The sequence below is a fragment of the Lipophrys pholis genome, assembly GCF_963383615.2.
Source record: "Lipophrys pholis genome assembly, chromosome: 9".
Taxonomy (NCBI): domain Eukaryota; kingdom Metazoa; phylum Chordata; class Actinopteri; order Blenniiformes; family Blenniidae; genus Lipophrys; species Lipophrys pholis.
Genome location: NC_137639.1, coordinates 26861999 through 26885203, shown reverse-complemented (window position 1 = coordinate 26885203; position 23205 = coordinate 26861999). Strand labels below are relative to the sequence as shown.

Here is a 23205-nt window from a genome sequence, read left to right as displayed (position 1 = left end):
GCAAGAAAACAGCCTTAATGGCTGATGGGTGGGGCCAAGGGGGGAGGAGGAGGTCGTATGAGGGGAAGTGGGAGAGTGTGGCGAGGGGGTGTCAGGGGTTAACTCAGCTTGTCACTCTGTTTTTATCAGTTTTGACCCCTTGAAATACTGTTCCTCCTGTGGAAGGATGCTTGTTGCTTTGATGAATGGTTTCCGACGTCCATTGTTTCGTCTCCCGTTTACTTTGAATATATAAAGTCAGGGGTTCATTCTTGGTCGTCTTACAACAATTACCTGCTAACCTTTATGAGAAATGACCAGAGCTTAATTTAATGGCACGTGACCAAACATTTTGCCTTTTTTTTTCTTTCGTTTTCCTTAATGTCATTTATATCAATTTGAAATGAAACACATCATCAAACACAAACACGTTTGATTTGAGGTCACGTAGGTCAAACAGCTGCCTTCAATAAAAAATTTTTAGAAAACCACCACAAATTAGTGACACAATGTTTTCTTTATTACAATAAAGCCCGTTATAAATCTATATGTTCAAACCACAGTGACCGGAGAAGAACGTCCCAGAAATCCCTGAAAAAGTTTGTATAACAGATGAAATATTTGAACTGCTTACGAGCTAAAAATGCATCAAACACTCACATCAACACGTCGTCTGAGCCTCACTAAATCAGTCCGGCCATAAAAATGTCATTTTCAAGGCGTAAAGTGGAATAAAATCCGGTAAACAGCTGGGATTGTGTTCTGCGTTTTGTAATTATTGCTCTCTGGAGTTGCATATGAAGGTAAGATACATTCAGAGCATTTGTGTTACTTCTGTTGAAAAGGAGGAGGAGGAGACAAAATATACATGAAGTAGAAGAGTCTGCTTTATGGTATAACAGAAATAAGATCAATAATCATCTGACACACATATTTTCTGCACCTTTAACTTCAATGGAACAATTGCAACAGTTTATTTATTTATTTATTCATTTCAATTACAAGATTAGATTACACTGGATTATACATGATTAAAGTTGAGTAGTTTAGACAAGACTACACAACATATCAAATTTAGTTCAGATTACAGTAGATTAGATTAAATTAAATTGTTTTGATTTGTTTTGATATAAATTTATGTGAAGACCAGATTAGTTTAGGTTAGGTTATATTAGATGAACCTCTGTAAACTATTGAGATGAGATGAGATGAGATGAGATGAGACCAGAGTCTCATAAATCTACATTTTTACCTTTTGGTTCCCACAATGGAATAATTCAGTAACAATACAAAGATTAATGTACTGAAATACCACCCACGATAACTAAAGAATATAAATACAAAAAATAGAAATCTGAATGTGAGTATATAGAAGTATTTATTTATTCTATTTTATAATAATAGTAATGTTATATTTCACAGCGGCGGGTGATGTTGTGTTTATGTGTTCAGGCTTGTTTACTGCTCTTCCATTCCATCCTCCTGTTTCCACCATTAAACCAGTACACCGGTTCGATTCCGGCTGCCGCTGCCTCTCCAAGAGAAAGGCCTCTAACTAACCCGCAGCTCCATCAGGAAGGTCATCCAGCATAGAGATTATACGAAACAAAGCACAACGATGACAGGAACCACGACGTCGACGCCATCAGCGAGCAGTCGAATCGCACCGTCTCTCATATCGCGTGTAAAGAATGAATAGAAGCCTCCAGATTTTGGCGCTCTCACTGAGCGACGGTCACAATGGCTCCCCACTCGGGGGATCCGGGCTGTGCCACCGGCAGCGCGTGGGTCGCCTGAGAAAGGAAATTAATTCCTCTTTGAGAGAAAATGACTTTAGCAGATAGCGGAGCGGGGGCAGGCTGTAACTTAGTCCCTCGCAGCGGCTCTGAACGCAGCAGAGGCAGCTCGGCGGAGGAAAGGCACCCTCGGTGAGTGAGTGTCAAACTCTTCCACTGTTTATCTAACAAATTAGGGCTATTAGCAGGTTATTCCAGGCTATATATTTGCTCTGGAGCCCTGGGCAGGTATTAATACACACGTGTTTCCAATCCGGGTGGTGCTGATGGCCCGTGGCGTGGGTGTTTTCAGTCCTGCTCTTTGCCCCATGTGGGCTTTATGAAGCAAAACTTTTGCAGAAGAGTGGATACGTTGAATTCATATTGTAAAGAAATATAAGAGGTGGTGAAGTTTTCCACTTCAACATCAATTACGTTTGATTTTCTTCACATATTTCACAACGTTTTAATCCATTCTCTCTCCCTGGAGGTGCTTTTTCCAGGATGAATTGAAGGAAAAAGGTCCAAAATTAGCACGAGTGATCTGACAAATATTAAACTAACTTCTATCTTGCTTTTTCGAAAAGCACGTGACCCCGAAACCGAGCCTAAAAAAGACGAGGGCAGCGTGTAAAGGTGAGTCTGCGTCACGTAGGAAAAGGAGAGGCTGGCAGGGGCTTGTGTTTGTGATGATCCTGAAACCGGCCGAGGTGGTGGGAGGTCAGGGTGGGTGGGGGTGAGGGGGCGGGGGTGGGGGTGGGGGAGGACGGTACATTTTCTCCTCAGTAGACAGAAACTGAAGGTAGACCTGCTGCTCAACCTGTGGCTGTCACTCACTCAGGCAGGAAGGATTACAGCCCCGAGCTGCAGTCACCAAAGCAAACACGCCGGCGACGCCTCGCTCCTTTTCTCACATTCACTTTGACTTCACGTGATTATTTGTTGAGTGTAAGGAAGCAAACTTAGCCCCAGGATGAAGTTTGATTTGTAATGAAAGGCTTGATTTGTGCCTAAAGTATAGAAATATATCTATATTTATATATAAAGTCTAGTGTTTCTGTTCATTTTCACATTTTCTCAGCTGAGACGGTGCAAAGTTATTTTATATTTCATTGCTTCCTGGTACAAAGTAGTGGGACGTTCTGGACAAGAAGCTTTAATTTAACCTTAAAATGACTTAAGAGGTTTAAAAATGACTGAAATCCTGTCGATTCAGAATTCTAGGCTTCTAATAAACAGTTTGTAGTTCATAATTGTGTGCAGAAATCACTAACTTAACTTATTTTGTTCATTTTTACTAGAAAACTGAAGAAAGAAAGACTTGAAACACATATCAGAAGTGACAATATTCAAAATATCCACATTTGGGCATCAAATACATGAAATTATTTTAAAAATGTTTGACGTCCTATTGAAAATTGTCTATATTTAGCATTTTTAAATGTATTTATAACTGCATGCATCAACGTTGCTCTGTGTTGTGGTGAGTTCACAGAGTGTTTATTAAAGAGGGTTGAATTGAACCTTGAATAAAAGTCACGTTATGTCCAAGAATGTTCGATTCCACCAGATTGAGAGATGTAATAATTGATTTCAAGCAAATGTGTAAAATAATCTTTGAGTCTTTATCGACATTACAGTGTGTCGCATTGTGTTTACTGTTTCTAAATGGTCTACTTGAGCAGTTGAAACATGCATGAATGAATGTTTGAAGAAAAAAGATGCTTTAATAGAAAAACAAGTGAAGATTTTGCTTAAATGTATCCTCAAAATGACTTTAAACATGCATAAGTCACAATTCAAATATTAAAATCTATGAATTATATTTACGTGTCTAAGCTATTGTTTATAACAGGAATCTACCGAATATTTAGAAATCCTAATCTTTTTAATAAAAATTGTCTTTATTAAACAATTTAAAATGTCTTTACGTCAGCATACATTATAATGTTTTATGCAAGTTTAATGCCTTCACATGTTTTATAGGAAGGGTTAGAATAAAGTGTGATTAAAAGTCAAGAGCTGTTGCTTTTGCCTTAAGATCGCAGTAAAACTTCAGTTTAAATGTGGTCTTAAAATGACTTTAGATATCTAAAAAAATAAATATATATATATATATATATATACCCCCTTAATTATGAATTTTAACCAAGATTTTATTAAGTAAAACTGGTTCAGAACAAATCATATTTGTGTAAATACGTCTTGATGGAAAAGTAAGAATGTTACACATAAATAAAAATCTATTAAAGTTTGTTTATGAGTCGAAACGTTTAACATTAATGTGAAATCTTATGTGAAAGTTTCTAAAGTTTACAACACATGATGCAAAATGATTCATCTGCTTCTTTTAAAAGAACAAGCTTTTGTAACTTTGACTTTAGAATTGGTGAATTTTTCTTTTCCCCCCACGCTGCAGGTGGGATTCGAACCAGCGTCTCTTCCATTCAAGGTCCATAATCCACCATGAAATGCTGGTTTTGTCTCTTATTGTAAGTCTGTCAAACTGGAGTGAAAACGGCAGGAAAACATGGAGCAAGATTACATTGGGAAATTGATAAAACTGACTTTAAAACACAATAATATAATATAATATTGAATTAATATATACATACCGTGTGTGTGTGTGTGTCAGATACAGAATTTCCTTCTTCTTAAGTCTGAAACTAATATGGAAACATTTCATGGCGTCTAACACTCCGTGTATAAAACATGCCGCCAAGTACATGAGGAGTGAAGCTGATGTGTTTGGTAGCGGCTGTAAAAGCGAAGTATCCGAGTAATCAGATTCCATGTAAATTAACGGAAAGCGACGGGATGTAAGCTTTCTAAAGTCCTTTCTAGAGATCCGGCTAGTTCCTGTCAGCTCTTTTATTCAAAGAACTCCTGGTTTTTTTTCTTGAATATGAGAGGAAATGTTTTCCAATGCAGAGCAGCAAATGTAATTATGAAATAGCACTAAAATGGTGTAGTTATATTCGAAATATTTAACAACGAACTAAGAGAAGTTATAGAAACCACAAAACTTACTAAGGTTGAGGTAACGGGTAGTTTTAATTGATCATACACTAATGAAACAGCTAATAATTAACTGTCCAGCAAGATAATTTGTTAAAAATTACAAAGTGCTTGGAGTTTTTTGCTTATCAGGGCTGTGTGGGAGCTTCAGTTTGTCTTCAGCATAAAAGATTTTAGCTCTGTTTCTGATTCTTCGTGAACATGTGCAGAAATATATTAGATTTTATGCTCAAAATATATGACCAATGCTCACGCCAAATAGTGAGTGCCTTAAATGAAGCACTAAACAGTCATATGAATAATATTTAGAAAATATTAAGGAAATTTTAGCTCAATTTCATCTGGAGTGAGCCGGACTGGTAAAATAGTGTCAAGAAAACCTTTAAATTAAAATGTTTACGTTTTTTCTTTGTTGCGGCGCGGCATATATACGTGATGAAAATCTTTACATTTTCACAAAACTAAACAATTGCTATGAAAAATGATGAGTGAACATGAAGCCTTGGAACCTTTTGGGGCAAAACACAGTGAAATGTGCCCAAAAAAAAAACAAACAAAAAAAACACAACAACCTTCTATCGTTGTTACATTACGGATGTTTTCACACCCTGACAGCATGACATTGAGGCCGATGCCAAGCAATCTGTCATGGCAGCATCATCGACATCTCAGCTCGGGTTTTGTCCGGTTCTCTTGAGAAATGTGTTAAAAAAAATCTCGATTTTCTTTTAAATTTGTTCAATTCGCTTGGTGGTTTTCTGGGCCGATTTGGGCCTTATGTTCGACACCCCTGAATTACAGTGACACGTAAGAAAAAGCCATATTTTCTAACGGAGAACTATACTTGCAACACCTTCCGTGCTATCCAGTGTTCTAAAACTTTTGATGTGGGGCAGAAAGGCGGACAACAATTCTAGTGTGTCCACAGGCGATACGAGATAAATCGGGTTTCATGTATTCGCCACATCGAGTCCAGCTGAGAAGGAGATTCTTTCCATGTCGTCGATCTCATTTACTGTAATCCGTCACACGTCGTGATGACTTGTCAATAAAGACTCAATCCGGGGGCGGCCGTGCACCTACCCTCGGATTGACACCAGGGCGGGGACGGCGGACATGTTTGCGGCATTGAGGCGAAACATCTGCACGCGGCGTGGAAACTGTCTTCGCCCGCTCATTTCCTTTCAAGCTTCAGGCCGCAGATTTACTGCCGCTGTCAGAGGATATTGTCTGTACGGACGAGAGCGGCATGTCAGTGATATATGACAAAGGGAGACAGTAAATGTTGTCTCCGTTTACAGCTCGGTTTCATGACGAGAACAGCAGCCCCGCACTCTCTCTCTCTCTCTCACTCTCTTTCCTCTCTCTCTCTCTCTCTCTCTCTCTCTCTCTCTCTCTCTCCCTCTCTCGCTCAGAGTGACAGCGAATCCCCCGGACGGCAGGAAAGCACAGAAGGGGGAAAATGGTGACAGCTCCGAAAGCATCTGTCATTTTTAATCTCGCTCGCTTTGACTCCAAACGGAACAAAATGTGTATTTACTCTTCAGCAGCTCGCGTCGCATGACCGCAACCTGCCTTGATTTGTTTCTTTTAAAAGGAAGATAGAAAATAATTCTCCAGTGATTTGTAAGTGAATTTCAGCCGATCAGCTTCAGCTGGGTTCATTTAAAGGGGCGCGCGTTGCTTCTTTGAGCTGCTTAGAATTTTAGCTTTCAATTTGAACTAAATTTGGAAATGCATTGTAATTCCTCCATATATATATATATATATATATATATATATATACATATTATTTTTTTTTAGCAATTTCATCTATTTAGAAATAGAAATAGAAGGTTTGTCCATCTACTTTAACCCTTTAAAGGGTAAAGTACTTGGAAATTGAACAATTCCCAGGGATAGGGTGTTCTTTCAGAATAAATCTACCAAATCATGAACTGCATGTTCAAATGCTTTATGTTTGCTGGATAATATATATTAATAATGACATTAGAAGAGATTTTGCGAGAAGAGGCACAACAGAAAAAATATTTGATTAAAGTCCACAAATAAAAGCCGTGGGGAGCCAGTTGATAAAATGCATCTCACCACGATAACGAACACATTAAAACTCACCCAGTCATTAACAACTCAAACCATTCTGAGTAGCAGTGACTTGATTGATCTGGGATATTTACCAAGTATTTCATGTACATGAAGGCAGATGTGTTAAATGAATGGTGCATGTGAGTCCCATTTGCAATACGTGGAAATGTTTACTATCTCGGGTCCTCATTTTAACGTGAAATTATCATTGTGAGTTTAGAAGAAACAAGAAAAAAAATGTGACTAAAGTTACCTAAAGTTGACTTAAATGAACATGAAATAAGTATTCTCACGCCTGTGTGAGAATTAAGTGTCTTTCCAGTGTGTTTCCCCCTCTAACGGCCTCTTCCAGCACACTTGCTGCTCTTAGGTGGCCATTTTCTGTCTGTAATGGCCCCGGACAGCCAGGGTGAGATCATCCTCTATAATGGTGGTGGTGGGGGGGGGGGGGGGGGGGGGGGGGGGGGCTGCCTGGTGCGACGGTTCCCCTCCGCCTTCAGCTTGAAGGCATTGGAGCCCGAGTAGACGTGTGTGATGCTGTGCAGGGCCCCCGCGCCGAGTCAGACCACACCTCAAACAGCCCGGGGTCGCCTCACCAAAACCTCCATTTAGATCTGGGCCCGGAACAACCGCCAGAAAACCCCGAGCGTCGCCGGCCTCAGCCAGCCGCAAGTGCAAAGCTCGTTTCCTCCCAGACTAAATTTGTAAACGCCCTCCTTCGGTTTTTTTGCCCCCTTCACGCTCCTCGCCATCTTCAAGCGTGTGGGAATGGGTGCTAGACTGGGGGGGGGGGGTTGGGTTGGGTTGGGTTGGCAACTCCAGACTTCTCGATTTGTGAACGGAGCCATTAGAGGTTTTTTTTTTGTTATTTTTTATTATTTGTTTGATTGGATTTGCCCGCCCACCCACCGCCCAGCTAAAAAAACCACCCGGCACACTGCACTTCCTGCTCGCTCCAATCTCTGGCCACATTGCATCACTCCGCCAGCGTCCCCTCTGATGGTCCGGCTTCAACATGCTGTTCCAATAAGGCGAATCATTCAGAAGAGTGAAGTCAACCTTTTATGATTTAACGGCTTCCTTCTCTCTTTTGGTTCCTGGAGCTTTTCTGGACGGTTCCCAGAGAATTTGTTCCGTCGAGTTGACTATAAGGAGAGGCGGCCTGTTTTTCGACTTACGTTCAGTCGATGTGTCGGGGCTGGTGAATCTCATTAACACTTAATTCAGACTCGGTGCCATCAGTTTGATATCTGCACGGATCCACGGTGGTTTATTGATGGGGCTTCTCTCGTGATTCCCGTTCAGTAGAAATTAGATTTACAGAATTTCCGCAACACAATACCGTTGACTCCCAAAACAAGGTCTTCAGCCACGATTGGATCCACATATTTCAATATAAGAGGTCTTGTTTTGGACCTCTGGAAAGAAGCTGTCACAAGCTGTTTATGATGGGAAAATAAAAGGCTGCAGGCAGATATTTTCACTGTTCATAATTATACATAATAGCATGAAATATATAAAAATGATGCCATAAAATGGCAGGCACTGAGTTAGTATCAGGGGTATGACAGGATGAAATTTAACCCTTTAAGACACTTCTGCAACCTTAATGACCAAAAGAGTAATTTTTGCGATTTTTCCACCAAATAAAAATTGTCTGGAGCCGCAAAACAAACTAATGACCTGAAACGGAGAAAAGAAAAATGCATTCATGACATTTAAGAGTTACAATTTAGATATACTTTTTTTTTTTCTTCTCATTTTGCCAGTTTAGCCATTTTATTTTCTGAACTGTTTTAGCTGTTTCCTAATGTTAGAACAGTTTTAGCTTTATTAGCAATTTTAACCTTTTTTTTTTTTTTTTTTTTACAGATATTAGTGATTTTATAATTTTAGCTGTTTTATCTGACTTTTTTTTTTTTAAGTTTTCTTTAGAAAATTGTACAAATTTTTTGTAATTCTGACTGTTTTAGCTGTTTTTAGCCAGGAGATTCAACCATTTTTGAAAAACTAATATGCACATAAGAAAAACAACAGCAAACAAAATGTTTATTTAGACAGAACATAATAATACCACTCCCTGCTGGAAAAAGTACAGCAAGCCACTTTCTTTATGGCTTTCAGACCATTGCATCACACTTTTTTTAGCATTACATTTACATCACGTGTAACTTTTTAATGAGGAAGTGCACAGTGATGTGATCGACACTCAATTTCTTTGTTATGGCAGCAAAATACCTCTATAAACTATTAAACTACTATAGCATTATACGTGACAAGTAAATTGGGTCCCTTAGGCAATTGCCACTTATACACTAGAAGCAAATACATTACGTACCAAAATGTCATTCATCATAATGATTTGCAATACGAGTAACTGTTTTCTGTGTTCATAGAGGTGAATGTAAAATGACAGTAAAGAAGAGCTTAATGAAGACATCCGAGACAGCAAAATATAAAGGAACAAAAGAAAAAGATCCTGAATAAAAAGCTGCATTTTTCCAGCTGAATGACCTGAATGAGTGGAGAGTACCAGGCATACCGGACCTCGGTTACCACGGTAACCGTGATAAACATCCCAATGTTTCCATTGTGAAAAAGTTTGGTAGATTTAGACATCAAAACTGTTTGGTTTGGTTCAAGGGGGGGAAAAAAGAAGAAGAAATAAAACAACTTGTGGTTTGTGTTAAAACAAGCACATTTTCATGTGAAATGACACATAAAAATAAATGTTGCCTTCTGTCTCCACAAACAGTCACAAGCAAAGATAAAAGTCCTCTGCATCCAGCTTCCCTGCAAGCGTCCATGTGCAGCTTTCTGTCCCAGTCGATTTCCAACACGATAACAGCATCGTCCCGCTATCTGACCCGACTTTTCTCCTTTGCTCCGGTCATAACCGCTTCGGCCACCAGGGGTCAGAGTGTCGTGTCCGTGAGTTTCGCAAATGATTTCAAACTGCCACGCGTTCACATCTGGATCGGCTGACTGAAGAAAACATCTCCCCTTGAGCTAATGAGGGAGTGACGTTTATTAAGCTGCACAAACTTTGATACTGGATATGTCGGTAAAATAGTGACTTAACGGCGCATTTAATTTGTTTTCCTCCCGAGTTCTGCGGGGAAAAATCCACACGCAGTCACTGGATCATTATCCAAGGTTTTATGGTTATGTTTTGGTCAAGAAAAAGTCCCACAATGACATGAAAGACAATGTGTTTATTCCCATTTAACTAAAAACACTTTCTGAGCTGTTCTGAACTTTAATCAAAGCATTTTCTTTTACTGCCTCAACCGAACCACAGACAGAGCCGATCACACTGACTCTGCTCGGTGCCGTCCGGTTTCTGCACTCCGCACGCCAACCATGTACAACCCAGCACCTCCCCGGCAAATTTTACACGTAACCCCTTATTCCTTCAGCAAACAAACAAACAAACAAACAAAAAAAACAAACCCACTACATTTGTGAAATAAGTGTTGCTGTTTTAGTAGTGAGACAGTGAGCTGCTCCGTTTCTGCATCAGCCTCATTAAAACAAATCTGAATAGTAAATCACATTATAAACTTTCTGATAATGTCAACAAGTGTCGTTGAACTTTGTTGTTGATTCCAAGGGAAGCCAGAAATTTGCACAAACTCTTAACTACCGTGCGCTTTAGATTCAAAACAGAACATGTTTTTTCAAGTTTGGCGGCTCATCTTGTTTCAGTTTGTTTCATACGTCTTTCAATTAAAACAAGAGGTAAGATAGACGGACAGATGCTTCATGGTTTCATCGTCTGGACTGATTTATCTGACGTATTATATGACAAATATAGACTTAGACTCACGTCTACAGTGGATTTAGAGTTATGTTTTGAGAGGAAATAGGGAAAACATGCAGATTTTACAGAGAAAAAGTGCCTCGACCTTGGACTCAAGGATTTCTGAGGAGTGTCGACCACTTCTCCACTGTGCGGCTCACTTACTTTAGTACCGTGAAACAGAAAGGAGGGTGCCACCATATAAATACGAACAATTACAAATGGAATAGAATTCAATAAACGACAAAAATAACAATATACCAGGAAGGGACAGAATAAGGCACGAATGCCTCAGATGGCACAACTCAGTCGAATAATTTAACACACTTGAAAAGGATTTTAGTTGAAAATCAGCCGTCATGTATGGAAGCAGCTCTTCATGGACACACAAACAACATTGACTATCTTTAATAATCTATTCTAACTTAATCTTAAAACTTGAAGAATGTAAATCTTCCAGCCTACATGTGGTGGTCGTCTGAATGTGTTGCTGTTTAATCCTTTCCTCAATATTCATTTCATGTCTAATATGTGCTACACCGATTGAGAAACATATTGAAATCGTGTTGGGATGCGGCTTTTATCTATACAATGAAGATCCAGGTGTGTTGGAAATATTTCTGGATGTTGTGTCAATTTGTAATTTTCTTTAGTTTTAGGCAGCTTGTGCGATCGTGACACACATTGAGAAAACAATTAAAAACTTTCACTCCATATTAAAACTGTTGCAGAGCCCTGTTGTACAGATATAGGATCGCAGAAACGCAAAGATAAATCATTAAAAACAGTTAAATCAAACAATTAAATACACAAATTGCACCTAATATATGAAGAAATTCACAAGTATGTGTGTACACACACACACAAACACACACACACAAACACACACACACACGCGCTGGTGTTTTCGCCAACTGATGAAAGTGTTTCTGTGGGCGGGGCTATAATTGATTGACACCTCTGTCATTCTCCCATTAGCTTTGTTGCATCTGTTAAGGCGGGACAAATTACAAATCCTTCCCGCCCACCACCACCACCACCACACACACACACACACACACACACACACACACACACGCACGCACAAACTCTTCAACTTTACTGGTTTCAATTAATCCAGATGTGCTATAAGTAAGAACATCTGTGTGCATCAACAGAGCAGATTTCATTTAATTTTTATTAACTTTCATTGAGGATGACAGTGTCGCCTCTTTTGGATACTGCCAGCGTTTGCCGGTGGTGTTTCCAGCCTGTAATTACTGATAGTAAGAACAGTTCTTTCATGCTTATTTTAGATTATAATAATAGATGCACATGTGATAGAGGCCTGCGTCAAGGATTATATTATATCTCTTTACATTGAGTAATACTGTCACCACTAATAATGGAGATTTAAAAAAAAAGAAAAAAGAAAAACTAAAATAACTGTGGAAACTCTGATGCAATAGCAGCAGATATGCTGGAATATGATCATCATACATAATGTTATAAGCTGAATGTAACACTTAATTTTAGGTATGTTTCATCATTTTTCGTAAATATTTTATGCTGCCATCATTTCTGCTGTTATCATTTTGCCACTTTTAACTAGCTGATTTCAACTGTTTTAACCATGTGCTGATCCTCATATTTGATTTCTTTTAGTTTTATTACTCTGGATCAGGAGTCTGCAAAACCTGCGAGTCTGGAGCCCCATGTGGCTCCCTGAAGGTTTCACTAAATTATACCAAAATAAACATTTGATCTTGCTTTAATTTCATTTATGCACACAAAGTAATTTTCAAAAGAACATTTTAACTCTGGGCTAAAAAGGGCTTTTAAAAAAGGCACATCTAAAATGGTTCAAATGTTTTTAAAAAATGTGGGGGGGGGGGGGGGGTAAAACTAAAATGACGAGGAGGGAATAAAATACACTAAACAGCTTATAAAGAGTTAAAATGGTTAAAAAACGTGTTGAAAAATAAGGCAGAAAATTCTACAATTCAATACAAAAACTGCTCAAAATGTAATGAAATGTTTACCAATCGAAATTGTAATCAAAACTTTATAAGTGCAACATAAGACACAGTTTATATTCATATATCAAAACAAGAGTGAGGCAAACACAGCCCTTAAAGTGTCACATATGAAGGTTACAAGTGACAAAAATGAGTCTTCATAAAGGCTGCAGACGGTTGTACCTTCAATCTTATATTTTGACTTTTCGTCATTATAATTGTTTTTGCTTCTATCTTTGCCTGACTGTTATTATCTTTCTTTGTTATCATTCATCTTCCTTGTTGCTTTTGTTCTTAAATGTTAATGTAAAGCACGTTGCGTTGCCCTGATGCTGAAATCTGTGATTCAAATGAAGCTGCTTTTCCTATAAAACCTATTTCCTTTCAACAAAATCAAATATAAGTCCCAATGGGTGGACGTTTTTTTTTTTTACCTAGTTGGAAAACTTCCACTTTGTGGAATAAAATGTTCCATTTCTGTGCCAGAAATTTGCTGGTGGTCTAAAAGTTATTTTAACCCTTTATCTGGCAATTCTTCAAAACTAGTAACGGTACGTTTATGAAAATTACACTGCCTCAAAACGTCAACATCTATGGCGCCGTGCTGTGTGATAAAACTTCATGTTTGGAGTGACCTATCATTGCGCTCAGCCTAATGCCCGCTGCACAGGGTGCGAGTCGTGAGAGAATCATGGTGATGCCTTCGGTTTGGGCTCGAAATCGCACAAAGGTCCAAGGACGGCCATTGTCATAGTCCTGCAACCGAAGACAAGCTGCGATTAAATTCTGTCTGTCAGACCGTCAACTAACTCACCAATAGAAATGCAGAATGAAATGAAACACTTGGAGCTAAAGCCGAAAACCGTAATTTCCGGACTAGAAGCCGCTATTTTTTTCACACACTTTGAACCCTGTGGCTTAAACAATGACGCGGCGAATTTGAGGATTTTTCCGGGTTAACAAGCTTCATGCCAATAGATGGGTGATGCGTTCAGGTGCATCACGTAACTCTTACGTTTCTTCTTTTTAACCAAACTTTTTTATGGGTGCGGCTTATATTCAGGTGCACGCAATAGTCTGGAAATTACGGTAGGTGTTTGCGGCTAAACGGATCCCAAAAAAGTATGTGGGATGTAACTAAAAACATTTGGGGGATTTCTCTCCAAATAGGTAAATACCACACATTTCACAATAAAAATTTTTTGTGAATGGTTAGCGCACGCTTGAGACGTTTTATTCTTGTGCAATCACGTCACCGCACGTACGTCGTATGGCTACGAATCCACTTGCGTTGTTATCGCGCAATCTGCACACACGTTGTACAGTGCGGCGAGCTGTGAACTGATAAGATTGTCAAAATTGCACCGCCGTGCAATAATCCTGCCGTCTAATCAGCATGTTGTCGTGCCACACCTGTGAGGTGGATGGATGGAAGCGCTCACGAACAGATTTAGACAAATTGGTGAACAACGTTTGAGCGACACAGACCTTTTGTGTACACAGAAAAAGTCTTAGATCTTTGAGTCCAGCTCGTGAAAAATGGGAGCAAAAACAAAAGTGTTGCGTCCATATTTTTGTTCAGAGTAGTTTAGAGAAGTTTTACGGTACAAATTATGGTTTTTGGTCGCTATAATTGTTTTTGAGATACCTCATCATGTGGAAATTGATGTTTTACACCAACTTTAAATGTGGGTATTTCAATAAATACACTTGAAGCTGCTTTGAACTCATAAAACTGCACATTAGTAATCTTCATTTTCCTGTAGTTTCAAGCTGACATTGACAAAAGCTGTTCTCTCTCAACTGGACTGGAATACAATTGGGAACGGGAAACTGAAGCTTAAATCTTAGCGTCGGGCTTAAAAGCAAAATTGAATCACACTTTTGCAACTCGGAATCTCCTGAACTTGCAGAAACTCGGTTCTTTACTCACTTTCCGCGCTCGTGTTTAACCCCAGCTGTGTGATCTGCTTCTTGACCCTGCAGCTCGTGCGTGGCGTCCCTCCACGCTGTGACCCGAGGACCCAAAGGTGCCGTCCCAGACCCGAGGTGAGCGGAGGTGCAGCGAGAGAACAGTGACCTCGTCTGGTCGGCGGTGAAAGCCGGTGTGTGAGTGCATGTGTGTGTGTGTGTGTGTGTGTGTGTGTGTGTGTGTGTGTGTGTGTGTGTGTGTGTGTGTGTGTGTGTGTGTGTGTGTGTATGTGCAGGCTGGTAAGTGCCTGACCTGTGGTGAGGCTTCATGTCCAAAACACTTACGTGCAGCAACGTATTTACACATATACGTATTTATCGGCTTTTAACACTGCAGCATAAATACAGCAAATAGCTTTTTTGCTCAATATTTCCGTTTATTTTTTTTTGATGGAGGAACTTGTCACACCTAACTGTGACAGAAACCAGTTGTTTTTCGCTTTCTGGCGTGCTTGTTCGACGGGATCGGGGAGGATTTTGTGAACTCCAGGGTGTAAGAAATGATGTCAATTCAAACAAGATGCAACAGGGGATCGCTAACGTGCCAGTTTTCCCAAAAGCCCACATTATGCTGCGTGTCTAATGGTAATAAATCTTTTAATCGCACCGCTTAAAGCAAGCACGACTCGAAAAAGTCAACAAAATGAACCTGGTCTTTTTATCATTACGTTTCACGGCCTATGGTAGATTTAGTTCATTAGTGACTTGTTAATTGTGCCTCAAACTTTAAAAAGTATTTATCAAAATACCTCAACTCAAGTCAAAGAAAGGCAGAAATTTGTTGACAATCAGTGTACTGACTGAAAGTAAATGATGTGTTACCATTGGCCTATTACTTGTGTAAGAACAGAACTGACGAGCAGCAATGGGAATATGTTTGAAAACTTGCACTTGTTTCATAAAAATAGTGTTTTGCTCAAACGTAGTGTTCTTGTCAGAGTTTCCATCAGTTGACTGATTGAATGGAATTTAATCATGTTTTTGTAGATGTAACCATATATTGCCCAATAAACGGCTGATCTTTCAATTTAGATATTCAGAAAAGTTGTTGGTACAACAGGTAATCACAACTCCATGCCAGATTGTCTTCTTGTAAAAAAATAAAAAAAATAAAATAGACATTAGATAGTGCTGTTAATTATTCATTTATCATGATGATGTAACAAGTACAGTATTTCACAGTATAAAACACTGAGTCAGACGGCAAGGACAGGTGTGTCGTCTTATCATGAAATAAAACCATCGTATAACAGTGATAAGTACAATGAACGAGCCTTAAAAGGGGGTCATAAACATGAGGTGGACGTTTTGAATCATCAGTCCTTTTAACTTTGACCATATGATGCGTCCATCCAGGTTACTGCAGGTAGATTTATAAAACTCCATCTCACACACCGATGACACAATTTATCATGCGCAAACACAAATAAAGGAAATCTAAAATCCTGCCTGTATAATTTAGACCATTTATTTTCATTTTCACCTTGAATTATATTCACTCTCTTGTTAAAATGTAGTTTAGCTGAATCTCTTCTCATCACTGATAAATGGATGTCTGGAAATACAATTAGAATACAATTAGAATAAATAGCTGTCGATTAATGCAGATAATGTCCAAACTCATTATGTTATGTAAATAAAAAAGTATCTATCTACAGTGCTATATAATAGACTGTTAATTTATCCAAATCATATTTATTCATCCATCAGTCCCACATTACTGAACTCCACTCCGACAAACTATGGTAGAAACATTTGTACTTGTACATGTGAAAATAAATATAAATTTGGGTATAATTTAGTAAGACACACTAAAACACAAGATAACACCCAAGAGACATTACAACAGTGTGTAAAACTTGACTTATAAAAAGTACTAAATTATTACCACATATACATTGAACTTAAACTAAAGACATACTCAGCGTACTCACTCCTCTGCTTAACTGTTTTTACCACGTTTTCATGGTCAGATAAAATACCTTTCAAAATCTAAGTGGGTGTGTCTTGTGAATTCATTACTTGGTTGTCATATTCATGGGTACGACATGTTTCAGTCCACAATGTGAATCTGAGACGTCCGTATACATATGGTGACTGCATCACGCTTCGATAAGCACAGACGGTGGAGGAGGTGGATGATGGATTGGGTCTGATTCACTAACATCCTGTATAAAGTGCTAAATTGCACGCTCACGCTGACAGATACACTTTTAGTTTGCGTGCCTTTTCGCCGGTGATCAACGTGAATTAATGCTATGGGTGTTCAAATGAGGGGTTCCGTGTACAATATTGCATGAGTTATCCCCTCACACACACAAAGAGGAAATAAAACATGCTTCAGTTGGACATGTTCGTGGCGGACGTTCAACAGATAAATCTAAATTTGGCCAAAATGAAAGGAAAGTCTATGTGGGAGATGATCTGTCATAAAGTCAAAGCATGTAGGAAAATATAGAGCAAAAGAAGTGATTCAGAAAACATGGCGACAACTCATGATACTAACTTATAGTAAAGTCCACAAACTAAACTCGTGGTGAGCCAGCTGAGGAAATGACTTTCAATGGTTGTTGGGGTCTGGAGAAGAATTAAAATTGCATAGAGGAAGCCTGCAGCAGGCTTTTGCTGTGAAAAGTCACAGATGTCTTTATTTGTAGCCTCACTGCTGCCATTGGAACTGCTCCGCTGTATGGATTGGTACTCAAGCCTTTTCTGTATTTGTAATTTGCCCATCGACTTCTCAAATGTGCGGTTCAGTGAAATAAACATCAGTTTTAAACTTCACTCGTTCCCTTTTTGTATTGACTTCTCAAATAATGCCACCCCTGTTGGAACCCCCCCCAAGTCCTGTCCTGTTTATTTTAGCAAATTCCAATCATCAAAAAGTGGAATTAAAAGAGTATTCGTTAATTAGATTATCCTGATACGACCCGGCAGAGCCACAAAATGTTCCCCCCGTGTCCTCACAGCACAGTTGTGATGGAGCTGAAATTCCTGGCTCAACCTTTAGTTTACATCACAGTTTGTTTTCCACTCGATGCATGTTGAAAAAGCCTAAACGGTTCGCTTGACATTTATCTGCCTGTAAATAAATAGCATGTCTGGAGTCAAGGGTTATTGCCGCTCGGTGTCAGTCAGATTTAGCTCTTGCCCAATAGAAACCCGGTGACCTCTGCATAGTTTGCACTCCGAGGGGTCATTGGAGGGGCCTCCGGGGAGCCGTTCTGCTCTCCATCTCCTCTCACGCTGGGAAGTGGAGTTCCCAAGCATTTCCCCCGACAGGGGTCCAGAACAATCCCATGTCGAGGCCCAATCAGGAGGCCGGAGCGGCTGGCCCGGGCCCTGTGGACATGACGCATGGCCGGGACAATGGGAGGATACAGAGGCGTGCTGTAGGGGTGTGAACGCAGACCGGGTTCGATAGGTTGTTATACAGTGTCGCGTAGATTTCCTGAATTTTATGTTGCGACACCTTAAGCCAGCTGAGGTCCCCCTCATGTTTTGGCTTATTAAAAAAAAAAAAGGATGACCAACGCTGCATTAAAGGAGCCCTGATAATATATAAAACGTGTTGCCTGTGGATGATTTCCATGGAGAGTCACGCTATAAACTGACCAGAGTCAGAATCTCCCCGCTGCCTGTGTGTTGTCGTGACATCTGTTGAAATCATAGTCCTCTGTTTTCCAGCAAGACCCTGTAGCAACAGGGCAGTGTGCAGGAGGCAGAGCAGGGTTTGGTCCAAGCTCGCTGGGACTGAAGAGGAGGCGGCGGTTTGGACGGGATGGACGGCATTCGGTTCCAGGGCTTTCCAGAGCCTCCCGGGGGCTTCATTAAAACAAAAGGAGGAGGCGGTGGACAGGGAGGGGGAGGAGGAGGAGGGACTTCCTGTAGGAATGTAACAAACCGACCATGACGGCATCGGAACTGCAGCTTTTAATGTGAACAGTTTCGAACACGCTGCAATAATATGGAGGCCATCTCTCCAGACGCCGTCCATCACGCAACAGCCCGTGGTGTCTATTGTGAAAAACAAACTCTACATACCAAGTAAGTTCAGGAAGCTTTGACCGCCAGTGATGAACACAAGAAACCACAGCGGTGTTGATGCAACACATTCTGTAGGGTGACTACATATTAAAAACTTCCTCGATAGGCATTTTTACTTTGAGTAAATCAAGGTACTTTGGACCCTTAGATTAGAAATAGTTACAGATGATCGTAAATTAATTTAGGCATTGCTCACGTCAGAAGCTTTAGGTGAACTGGCTTCTCGGTAGTGGGGAGAGCTGTGCGCTTCTCAATCAAACACCATCAAATACAAGTATTAGCTCAGTTTTTCACTCAAATCAAATTACAAACAAAGATGAGTAACGGATCTTGAGCTGCTCGTGCAAAAACCCGAAAGAAAAGCAAAAACTGTGTCCTGCTGCATACTCAGTTTTCCTCTCTATTACAGGACTGATGGCTCGGTCGGCGAAGGGGCTGGTGCACCGCCTCGTGATGAAACCATGAGGCAGGAAATGCCCCACAGACGGTCTGGTTTCGTTACTGTTCCCCTGCAGACCGCCCAGCCTTCAGAGGACCCGTCCTGTGACGACTGAGAAGGCTGCAGCCCCTGAATTTAGACACAGCCAATGTGAAAATTAAAGAGCAGCAGAAACGGCAGTGTGGGATCGTCATGGTAACGAGAATAAACACGTCGGTATTTCTCTCAAATGGTAGCAGTCTGGTTAGGGTTTGCCACAAAAACAAATTGAGTTAGGTGCGGGCTAAAACAATCAGGTTTGTTACGTTTCGCAGGCGAGTTGAAAATAAATGTTGACATCTGTCACGATCCCTGCGAGGCTGCGCAGGATGACGTGGTGAAGAAGATGGATGGATGGATCTGTCACCATGTTGGATTTGAACACAAAACCTTGTTTCATTCATTTATCAGTCTGACTGTTTGGAGCACACCAATCACACCATCCATTGGCCGGCAATACCTTGTGACTGACACAAACATGCAGTGCATTATTGTCTCCCAATTGTACAATTTTAAGATTTACTGTAATTCCACCTTGTGCAGTTTGGTGGCAGCACTGAGTCATCCAATCTGTCCTCAACCTATCTCCAAACAGTGCCAGTGTGTATGAGTAGGTGAAAAGTGAATTTGGGCCCGGCAAGGCGTTAAAGGATGATGAGGCTCACTGCACCATCTTGTGGTTCAGAGTGGAATTACGAGGAAAAGCAAACCAGGGTTAAATTGTCACTGTATTATAAGGTCCTTAAAGAAAAGCCATGATGACTCGATTTTTTTTTAATTTGTCTTTATTGTTTGCACATCTTGTTTTTTTTTTTTTAATTTACATTTATTAGTTAATGCATTTTTTTAAATAAACTGCTGCCTGGGAGAATCATAAAGAGACCCTTATAGAAGGTAGTCTGGGAGTCATCAACATAACAGTGACATTGAATATAGCTATGAAAAATATGTGAGATATAAGGGGGAGGAGATAGATAATGAAGAGGATGGGGCCAAGGACAGAGCCCTGGGGAATACCGGAGGAGAAGGGAGATGGCTGGGATCTGACAGATTTATATTGAATGAAACTGAGTGCGAAAAGAGAGGTTGATGATTTAAATCATTCTAGGAGTGTGTGTGATAGTCTGATAGTTACCAGTCTATAAAGGAGGATGGATTGGTGCAAAATGCGGCATTCAATCTTCATATTCTGCAGACGTTTCTTCGAACAAAAATGAAACTTTTAGCGGTGATTTTGAGAGACAGAAAAGATTTTAACAACACAAAATCAGCGCTTGCTAATTTACTAAGCACCTTAAATATAAAATCTGTCCTCATAAACGTTCAGCCAGTTGTGAGAAGCCAGACAATCGTATCAGAAGCAGCTGGAGCATCTTAAACCTGTTTTGTTACAGAACACACCTAGAACGTGAGAGCCAGAAACATCAACACCGAAAAGTAATTAATGACTCAGTCATGAATATAAACATGGATATCAGCTCCCTAAAGATTTTATTGTAGTGTTTTGTTTTGTTTTTGTGAGCGAAAAGCCTCCTGATCCAAGTTGTTTCCTACACAAAAGGCTGCGCTGCTCCGAGGAGAAACCTCCACAATAAGAGTTCACATCAAGACACCAAGGATGGAAAAACAGCAGAACACTGATGCGTTGCTGTTGTTCACCTTCCAGCAGGAAACAATGGGGATGCTGTCAGTTCTGAATCCTCAAACTCACTCAGGAAGGAGTGTGGGAAGTCAGCCACTTGGATTGCAGATAACTTTCCATAACAATGAGTTATAGCTGCATTTTTTTTGCTGATCCGTGCAACTGGGCAAGAATGCATCTATTTTTTAAAAAGACGCTCCTGGATCATTCCAATCAGAAGGTACACGTTCAGTATTCCTGTGAGCCTGAATAGAGCCACGACGAGTGCAAAAGACCGATGGAAAAACTGTGTTTGGTGCCGTTATGTTAAATGTAAATGACTGTTTATGAGGCCTTGTCTTTATTATTAGCAGTCTGTAAGTAAAATCAACAAACTCTGAATAAACAAACACATTGGTTTATATCCCAATTTGTGTTTTTGTTTTTTTCTGCCACATGCTTCACAGCCCCCCCCCCCCCCCCCCCCCCCCCCCGCCCAAGTATGCAAACAACATCTGCATGTGATAAATTCCTCTGGATGTATCTGCATTTTTTTTTTTTTTTCTTTTATCAACCAAAACTCTTCAGCCCTTTACACACTGGATATAGATAGGGATATAGAAAAATCCCCATAAATTAAAGATGTCAATGAGATAGCTTCATACTGTTATATATGTTTACATGGTGTATTGAGTCAAACATTTTAGATCTGGATGGTTGCATTAATTTATCGCTTTAGAGATTTTTCAAGTATTGAGGACAAGCCTCCCTTCAGAGCATGAAACCTCTTCTAATTATCATTGATCTACAATAAATTCAATTTCAAATATATAAATTTTTCCTGCTGCCCATCATGACCCTTGAGCACTTATTTCAGTTGATGGTAAAAACTGATTGTCAGGTGGCAGTTTAGTGGAAATAGAAGTCATCATGGCAGGGGGACACAGACAGAGTGGACATATCTGGTGGAGACAGACATGAAGTGTGTAGTGAACAAATTTTTGACTCATTTTTTATTTTATTTCTGGTTTTGAAACATTTTTTTACTTTCTTAATTGTCGTCTTCTGACAGGAGTCTTGGTTTCCCACTAACATGCCTGTTGTGTCTGCTGTGCTGGTTTTTCTTACATTTGTTGTGTTTACGTGTGTACAAATAGATCCCTCACTTATTGCAGGACAAATCTTCACTCAAGACACAAAAAGAAACAAAGTTAACTTGCAATTCATAGCGAATGGCAGTTGCACCTTGAGACAATCCATCACTGGTCTCGTCTCATATTTTCCAGATTCCAGCGTTAGGAGGCGGTAACATAGTCCCTTAAACCCTAATGATGAAGACTGGGTGTATTAAAAAAAAAAAAAAGTGTAGCAACAATGTTCTATAATCACACCATCCATTTTCCGTCCTAATGAAGTGTTACACAACCAGACAGTGTTTATCTTCCACCCGATTGATCCTTTAGAAGAGGCTGATTACAAACGACTAATTGCACAACTGTGAGTGGGAGGCAGGACGTACACACAGGCGAGAGACACGAGCGAATGCAAAGGGAAACATGAAAACACCAACGTGTACAAACACACACACACGGATGCTCACATTTGGAATCATAAAATAAGAGAACATGGAAATAAAGAAGATGTAGAAGAAGTTTTCATGCCATCTAGAGACGTTGGATTGTGTTTGTCGGAACTCAAACTTCACCTCAATCCCACCGCAGATTGTCTTTATTTGAAATTTTATAATTTTACTTATGATTATGAAACTTTTGTCCCTCCAGCATTATTTCTTATTGATTAGTGTGCTATCAGGAGGCCATACACACTTTAACCATCAAACTTTACTAAAATATAACCTTTAGTCATCAAGATGAGTTAGTCAAACCACGACGTGTTTAGGAGACAAAATATACCTTTAATGTAAGAAAATCCTGTTTGAACACACACAGTGATACACTCATGGTTTTGTTTTCACACCGTATGACGCACATTTATTTCTGATAACTGTACTCAAACTTAGGTAGTACTTGTCTAAACACACCTTTAACCTAGCTCTTTTTGAATGACTCTTGTTTTGAGGACCCATTTTTGTTTGGGTTTTATTTAAAGCAAAATTGTCCAGGAGGTTAAAAACCCAAAAGAAAAGCAGACTCCAAAAACCAGGAAACGGGTAACAAGCGAGACCATGGATGAGGCTGGTGGTTCGGGGACAAAACGAACTGAGCCAGACAATAGAGGGAGAGCGGTTTAAATACACAGGGAACGTGAAGGACACAGGTGAAACTCATAACACAGATTTGAGCACACAGCGGGAGAAAACAATAGGATCATTGGAAACGTGAGGTCAGACACAGAGAGCTGACAAATGGAGATAAAAAGCCTCAATTGTCATGCCTTCCTTGTGGGAGCTCTCCATTGAAATATATTGAATC

At 39.9% G+C, this 23205-nt stretch overlaps 1 protein-coding gene across 1 annotated transcript; it reads left to right on the top strand.

Annotated features, from left to right (window-relative positions):
* Positions 1–1591: 1591 nt before the first annotated feature.
* LOC308114581 (uncharacterized protein) lies at positions 1592–21201 on the top strand. The gene is made up of 3 exons (XM_080471580.1): positions 1592–1907; positions 14643–14705; positions 19084–21201. The coding sequence occupies exons 1-3, from the start codon at positions 1807–1809 to the stop codon at positions 19226–19228; spliced, it is 309 nt and encodes a 102-aa protein (XP_080327706.1). The 5' UTR covers positions 1592–1806; the 3' UTR covers positions 19229–21201.
* The last annotated feature ends 2004 nt before the right edge of the window (positions 21202–23205 follow it).

Bases quoted from the DNA above. Each gene is read 5' to 3' on its own strand.
- LOC308114581 (XM_080471580.1), top strand. From the start codon at position 1,807: ATGACTTTAGCAGATAGCGGAGCGGGGGCAGGCTGTAACTTAGTCCCT. The intron at 1,908-14,642 runs GTGAGTGAGTGT...TTGACCCTGCAG, and splicing joins GCGGAGGAAAGGCACCCTCG to CTCGTGCGTGGCGTCCCTCC. The intron at 14,706-19,083 runs GTGAGCGGAGGT...TCTCTATTACAG, and splicing joins GGTGCCGTCCCAGACCCGAG to GACTGATGGCTCGGTCGGCG.